Below are 7,537 nucleotides of genomic sequence, written 5' to 3' on the forward strand. Positions count from 1 at the left end.
ATTGGTGTTCCACAAAAAAATATTTCCATGAGGTAACAATGAGACATTTCTTAATTGCTTGTAAGTAAAGATGATAGATTTTACATGGCATTTGCAGAGGTGATATAAACCAATAAAACACATCATGAAATAGGGCTGATTATTGGCATTGATCTCAAGAGTTGATTTGATTATGATTCACAAAAACCTGAACAGATTTATTTCAACTCATTTTGATTCAGTTCAAATCCTCAAAATCCTTAACCAACCCACTCCTGGACCCACTGCAGTTCACCTACAGAGCCAACAGGTCTGTAGACGATGCAGTAAACATGGCCCTGCACTACACCCTCCACCATCTGGACTCCCCAGGAACATATGCCAGGATCCTGTTTGTGGACTTTAGCTCTGCTTTCAACACTATCCTCCCGGCTCTGCTACAGGACAAGCTCTCCAAGCTCCATGTGCCTGACTCCACCTGCAGGTGGATCACAGACTTCCTGTCTGACAGGAACTAGCGCGTGAAGCTGGGGAAACATGTCTCTGAATCCCAGACCATCAGCACCCCAAGGTTGCGTTCTTTCTCCACTGCTCTTCTCCCTGTACACCAATGGTTGCACCTCCAGTCACCAGTCCGTCAAGCTCCTGAAGTTCGCGGACGACACCACGCTCATTGGGCTCATCTCTGGTGGGGATGAGTCCGCCTACAGGTGGGAGATTGACCATCTGGTGACCTGGTGCAGCCAGAACAACCTGGAGCTTAACGCTCTAAAGACAGTGGAGATAGTCGTGGACTTCTGGAAGAACCCAGCCCCACCTGCCTTCGTCATCCTGTGTGGCTCCCCAGTCAACTCTGTAGAGTCCTGCTGCTTCCTGGGCACCATCATCACCCAGGACCTAAAATGGGAGCTGAACATCAGATCCCTCACCAAAAAAGCTCAACAGAGGATGTTCTTCCTGCAGCAGCTGAAGAAGTTCAACCTGCCAAAGACGATGATGGTGCACTTCTACACTGCCATTATTGAGTCCATCCTCACCTCCTCCATCACCGTCTGATACGTTGCTGCCACTGCTAAGGACAAGAGCAGACTGCAGCGTATCATATGCTCTGCTGAGAAGGTGATTGGCTGCAACCTTCCATCCATTCAGGACCTGCACAGCTCCAGGGCTCTGAGGCGTGCAGGTAGGATTGTGGCCGACCCCTCCCATCCCGGTCACAGACTTTTTGACACTCTCCCCTCTGGCAGGAGGCTGTGGTCCATCAGGACCAAAATCTCCTGGGACCCCCACCCCCACTGACACTGACACTGACACCACTCTTGAATCTTTGCATTACAATAATGCAGAATTTGTACATCTTTTATTTTTTTATATCTTTTATATTTTATCTTCCGTCTTTATTTATCAGTCATCCCACATTTTTTGTCTCTGTTTGTTTGTTTATATTGTATATATTATAGTCACTGTTTGTTTATTGTTTATTGTCTTCAATTTATGCAACTTATTCACCAAGACAAATTCCTTGTTGGTGTGAAATCCTTCTTGGCAATAAATCTGTTTCTGATTCTGATTCTGATTTCTGATTCTGACTCTGATTCTGAAGGAACAATGTAAAATGTACATTATATACATCTTATTATGAACGTGGTATTTAGCAGGTCCTTCATTCACATATTCATCATTGTCTTTAATTCTTGTGGATCTTCTATCTTTCAGAGTCTAAGGCTCACTCTTTTCCTCAAATCCTGCTCAGATATTTACTTATACTTACAGAAATGAAACAAAGCACATGGTGGGTAGTTCAGGTGGGTGGTTGGAGTATTCCCAGCTGAAACACAGAGTGAGATTGGCTCTGCATGCTGAAATGTCAGCAGCAGCACTCATAAAACTCCTCACGATTTATAATGGTCATTTTTACAAAGGGATGATGAAATATTACTAATTGATTATGGTTTAGAGGTTTGAACATACATGAAGCGCCCTCACATGGCAGAGCATGTGCCCCATGTACAGAGGCTGAGTCCCATATAATATCCAGGCAAACCTGAAAAACACCATTAGTTCATTTAATTATTATTTTGGCGCTTGAAAATTTTGGTGACAACATTCTGTTTTTTGTACTGCACCTGTACCTGACTGGGGTTGGATGTGCACCCTAGCCTACAGTAACATTTCAGATTTTGCCAGATTGTAATAAGATGACTGACCTGGGGGTGTGTATGTGTCCAGGTACATGGCTCTACATCTCGGGGGATTAATCTGTGGTCCGGGCTGAGGGGGATGGTCCAGGAGGGAGGAGTCTCCTCACTCTGGAGGGGAAATGGCATCAATGTCCTCAAAATTGCGCCTGAATCTGCCATTAAGTTTATGGCCTATGAACAGGTCAGTGCACTCCTGTCAATCAATGACAAAGAGAGAACCTATCTTAGTGTTTGCTTGACTCATCTTGGAGCGTCAAATTAAAAATACTTGTTAATTTAATTTTAGTTCTGTGTATACTTTTTAACCCTAACCCTAACCCTTCCTTTCTCTCATGCTGTGTTGTATCACCTCCCAACATGATACATGTTTTATGACCCCCCCCCCCCGCCCCCCCCCCCCCCCCCCCCCCAACTGGTCCTTTTCTTACTCCAGATCAAATGGCTGATCCGAGGCAGTAAAGAGGGGGGCAGTTTAAGGGTACAAGAGAGGTTCATTGCTGGCTCTCTAGCTGGAGCTACCGCCCAGACCATCATCTACCCCATGGAGGTCAGTTTTTAACTTTTGTGTAACTGCAATGTGAAAATATAAGCATGATTTTGATTCTTCAGCTGTAAAACTGACTATCAAAGGTTTGCATCCAAGCACCATGTCTCATTGGACTAAAGATGTCCTGAGCAGCTTTCAGTATAGCATTGGAGCCAGTTAGCTCCCCACTTATTGTGCAGGGTGTGTTAGTTAGTTTAGTTTAGACCTAGATTCATTTAATTCTGTTGGACCAAAAATGTAAGTATCAATGCTGCTGAGTTTCTACAAGGAAACCTGTGCCACCAATGCTCCAACTCCTGGTGGTCATTAGATTTTTTGCCACTGCAATTTTCAGAGGGTGGATGGGGACCTGTTTGGCCTACAAAACTCCACTGTCTGCCAAATTGTCAGCAGAGTCTGAAATTAAAGCTTCACTGCAGAGCCCTCATGAGTAGGCTAACATTTTAGCTAGCTAGCAAACAATATAGCATTTTGTTATGGAAACAGAGCAGCTGAAAATTAACTTTTTTCTCCGCTATTTTATACTTACTAGGTCCCAACAGCTTGCAAATGTATTTTTTATTTATTTATTTATCTAAGCATCTTCATACTGATTAAAAACTGCTTAATTTTGGGTTACACTAAATATAAACTCAGATGTAGTAAACAGATTAATTGTGCAACAGGGCTCTGCTTGGTTTAGACCTGGACTTTCTCACTTTACACTTAAAGCGATTAGAACTAATATTAGATGAATTAATCTCAGTTGGTGCAACCCATACTGATCTCTTCTGTGCACAGACCCTTACTGAACTCTGTCTTAACTGTGTGAATGATCAGGACATTGACGTCCTACGCGGTGAATCTTTGGTAGCAAAGTATCCTGAGTTCTGTTCTACATGAAACAGAAGTACCTGTGTTATCTTTGAACTGAAGCAAGTAGCAGCATATGATAAATCAGTGATGAACGGGCCCTCGCCCCCCCACGTACGTTGGGCTGTGGCGTCGTCGAAGGCCACGCGCCCAGATGTGTGCTCGCCTGTTGCCTGTGGAAATTTCCTACCTAAATGGGATACGTGTCACACAAAACACAACAGTGACATCTTCAGTGACTTCCTGTGTCCAGTGGGTGGCACTATGGATATAACGCAGTATTGATGCATAGAAGGATTTAGGGTTAAACCCTCTACATGTGTGAGCAAATTGGTGTAGATGTGAAATTGTATGTTGGAAAAAAGAAAAAGGCCGCATGCAATCCAAGATGGCCGACTTCCTGTTGGGGCGAGAAATTCCACAAAATGAATTTCTGTCTAAATTGATGAGACCTATGAGTCCTGCAAATTTCATGTAGATCGGAGAAAGTTGTTGTTCACATGACCCGGCGTTAGGGGGCGCTATATATATGACACAGTCTTGATGCAGGGCGAACCCCTCTACATGTGTGACCAATTTGATGTAGATGGGAAATTGTATGTTGAAGTTATAAGGCCTGGTTATGGTGAAGCATCAAAATGGAGCGCCGTCACGCCCACCAGCTATAACGGAGGTGAAAGTTTTTGATAACTTTCATCTTCAAGGTCTGAGGATGATACTGAGTTAATGTGATGTCTGTGGTGTTAAATCTGTAAGACGAATTTGTTAAAATACGAGGCAGGAAATGTGTGAAAATGGCGGTGAAATCTGAACTTCGAATCAAAATGGCAGACTTCCTGTTGGTCTGAAGGTGTGGGTGTTGATTCTTGTTTTGTGCGTCTGGTCATGATACATATGCATATCGAATTTCGTTAATGTATGTGCATGTAGGAGGCGGGGCTTCACATTTTTAATATTCCAGGGGGCGCTATGGAGCCATCTTTTCACTTAAAAGGCCCAGACCTAAATCAGATATCAGAGTTCGCGACTGGTGATGCATGTGCAAAATTTGGTATTTATAGGAGTTTGTCTGTACTTACCAAATGGGAAAACCCATTAGGAGGCGCTACTGAGCTGTTGTGCCGCACCTGAAGGCAGTTGTGGTATTGAATTAACGTACTCATGAGTGTGAACCTACGTGTGAAATTCTGCGAACATCCTAAAGTACTGTAAACAGTGTCGGAAAAATGGCCGCACGCCATTCAAAATGGCCGACTTCCGGTTGCAGCAAAAATTCCAACAAAACGAATTCCTGCCTGGATCGATGAGACCTATGAGTCCTGTAAATTTCATGTTGATCAAAAATATTTTTTTGTGGGCTGACCCGACGTTAGGTGGCGCTATGGAGTCCCCTGGCCACACCCACCCCCAATCATGTCGAATTCTAATAGCGGCACACCGATGTGACGTATGTTCCGAGTTTGGTGAGTTTTGGGGTATGTTCAGGCCGCCAAATATGTGATCGTTTGGAAGGAAGAATAAGAAAAAGAAAAATAATCCTGACAGATACAATAGGGCCTCGCACTGGTCAGTGCTCGGGCCCTAAAAATACTCACAAGTGCATCCAGCCTGCACTCCTTTCACCATGTTTCTTTTGAATTCTTCTACTTTCTTCAACCTCCTCCTGTCCCCCTCCTTTGGGTAGGTGCTAAAGACTCGTCTCACGTTAAGAAAGACAGGACAATACTCAGGTATGGCTGATTGTGCCAGACAGATCCTGAAGAAAGAAGGAGTCCGGGCTTTCTACAGGGGCTACCTACCAAACACGCTGGGCATAATCCCCTATGCTGGCATCGACTTGGCTGTGTATGAGGTATGTGTACATATGTCTAAAATATTTTTTTTACGTAATGTTTTGTATAGTTTAGCCACTCTTCAGAAATAAGTGAACTGTAGCTGTAACCTGGTAACACATAATTTTACAGGTCTGGGAATTTCATGGTAGTAGCTGGTAGCTGGTAATTGCCAAGCAACATATTTGAATTTTCTTCAGGGTGACTCGCTGAGGGAAATATTAGTCTTGTTTTCATGTTTGTTTTTGCCGTCGTTGTTGTGTGATATTGTGCTGTACTTCATGTACTTCTGTCTGTCATTGCTGTGGGATGATGTGTTCAAAGCTGATGTGCAGTGTTGTGAAAAGAAGTCTAACTAACCTACAACATTCTGCTATTTCCCAATAAGCAGTCAATAGATAGCTGGTAAATTCTTGAATATATTTCCAGGGAACTTTTAACCATTTAAATTCCCACCAACTCAACAACCCACAATCTTTCTCTCTCTCTCTCTCTCTCTCTCTCTCTCTCTCTCTCTCTCTCTCTCTCTGTCACACACACACACACACACACATTCGACAAGCTTTTATTCTCAGCCTGCTGGCGCCTGCCTCTCGTTCTCAACTCTGCTAGTTACTGAAGCAAATAATAGCCAATGTGTACATCCTCTCACTTGCTTTATGTACTTACATCGTCACCTGACATGGTCCACAGACGGGTAACTTTATTCCTTCCACGGTGCTGCTGAGAATGGAAGTAGAGTAGGCGGTATGTGTCCGGGGAGAGGGGAGCTGTGGCCAACATGCTGGTTTGTTTTGGTTTGACATGCTGATGCTGAACTGCGACCAATAGTGGTGCTCATTTTGGCATTTGGGACCTCGAAAGAAATTACCAGCAATTTATGGACTGCTTATTGGAAAGTAGCAGAATTGTATTATTAAATCATATCGGGGTAATTTTTTTTAATATATTTTGATGTAATTATTTGGTTGTTTTGGGGGTAATTTTAAAGAAACTGCAGATATGTTGCTTGGTAGTTAGCACCGACTTACCATGAAATTTGCTGACATTTGGAGGTAAATAGATTGCTGGTTTGAGGAAGTAATATCAACCTCCCAAGAAGGAACTCATCATTCTGTTTCTTATTGTCAATGGATCCCATGAAAAGATTCAAACCAATAATGCATTTCAGTCTTCTCTCTTTCCATATATCTTCTTACCTCTTGTAACCTGACTTTTCCTCCACTCTCTTCCTGTATGGTCTAAACTCTATCTAACTGCTCCTGCTTCAAGACTCTGAAGAATGCCTGGCTCCAGAGGTACTGTGTGGATTCAGCAGATCCAGGAGTTTTAGTTCTGCTGGGCTGTGGTACCATCTCCAGCACCTGTGGCCAGCTGGCATCCTATCCCCTCGCTCTCATTCGGACACGTATGCAGGCACAAGGTGAGATATACTGTTGATTCAGACAGATTCTAACCGTACTGATCCAGCAGTTAATCTGCTTCTTATATGTTCCTCTGCAGTAACCTCTATCATCCTCATCTTTCAGCCACCACTGAGGGTAAACCCAAGCTGACCATGGTGGGCCAGTTCAAGTACATCATATCTCATGAAGGTGTACCCGGCTTGTATCGCGGTATCACCCCCAACTTCCTCAAAGTCATTCCAGCTGTCAGCATCTCCTATGTGGTGTATGAGCACATGAAGAAAGCCCTTGGAGTGGGTTTCTACTGAGACAAAGAAGAGGAACTAAGGGCAAAAAGGACAGAGAAGTCAAAGACTTCGTTATGCTTGTGAGAAGGATCAGAGGAGAGGTGATCATGCAGTTCCCCAGACCTCTGAAGAAAAAGAGAGGGAGTCTAAAATGCATTTAACAGACCAGGATCACACTGCTGTATGCTGCACTTCCTGTTGACTCAGTCAGGTTCAAGCTTGTGTAGTTTGCTGGTAGGTAGATCATGTTCATTTATGTTTTCATTTATATTCATGGAAGTGCTTTTACAGAGTGATAGAAATACATGGAATAAGACATTAGCTGCTTTGCGGTATAAATAATATTAATACAAGTGCACCTACTACCTACTATCTACAGTGCTGCTCATGTCTAACCCTCAGCATCCCAGTACATACTGTGGTAAAACAAGTA

The 7,537-nt window shown here is 43.5% G+C and overlaps 1 protein-coding gene across 1 annotated transcript in view; it reads left to right on the forward strand.

Annotated features, from left to right (window-relative positions):
• LOC141019187 (mitochondrial adenyl nucleotide antiporter SLC25A23-like) overlaps nucleotides 1-7,125 on the forward strand; it is a 30,284-nt gene extending 23,159 nt beyond the window's left edge. Inside the window, exons 7-11 of the mRNA XM_073494039.1 lie at nucleotides 2,209-2,361; nucleotides 2,614-2,727; nucleotides 5,264-5,431; nucleotides 6,684-6,834; nucleotides 6,941-7,125. Of these exons, the coding sequence (XP_073350140.1) occupies nucleotides 2,209-2,361; nucleotides 2,614-2,727; nucleotides 5,264-5,431; nucleotides 6,684-6,834; nucleotides 6,941-7,125 (771 nt within the window). The remainder of the gene's footprint in view (nucleotides 1-2,208; nucleotides 2,362-2,613; nucleotides 2,728-5,263; nucleotides 5,432-6,683; nucleotides 6,835-6,940) is intronic.
• The last annotated feature ends 412 nt before the right edge of the window (nucleotides 7,126-7,537 follow it).

This window comes from Pagrus major, chromosome 23, assembly GCF_040436345.1.
Source record: "Pagrus major chromosome 23, Pma_NU_1.0".
Classification (NCBI taxonomy): Eukaryota; Metazoa; Chordata; class Actinopteri; order Spariformes; family Sparidae; genus Pagrus; species Pagrus major.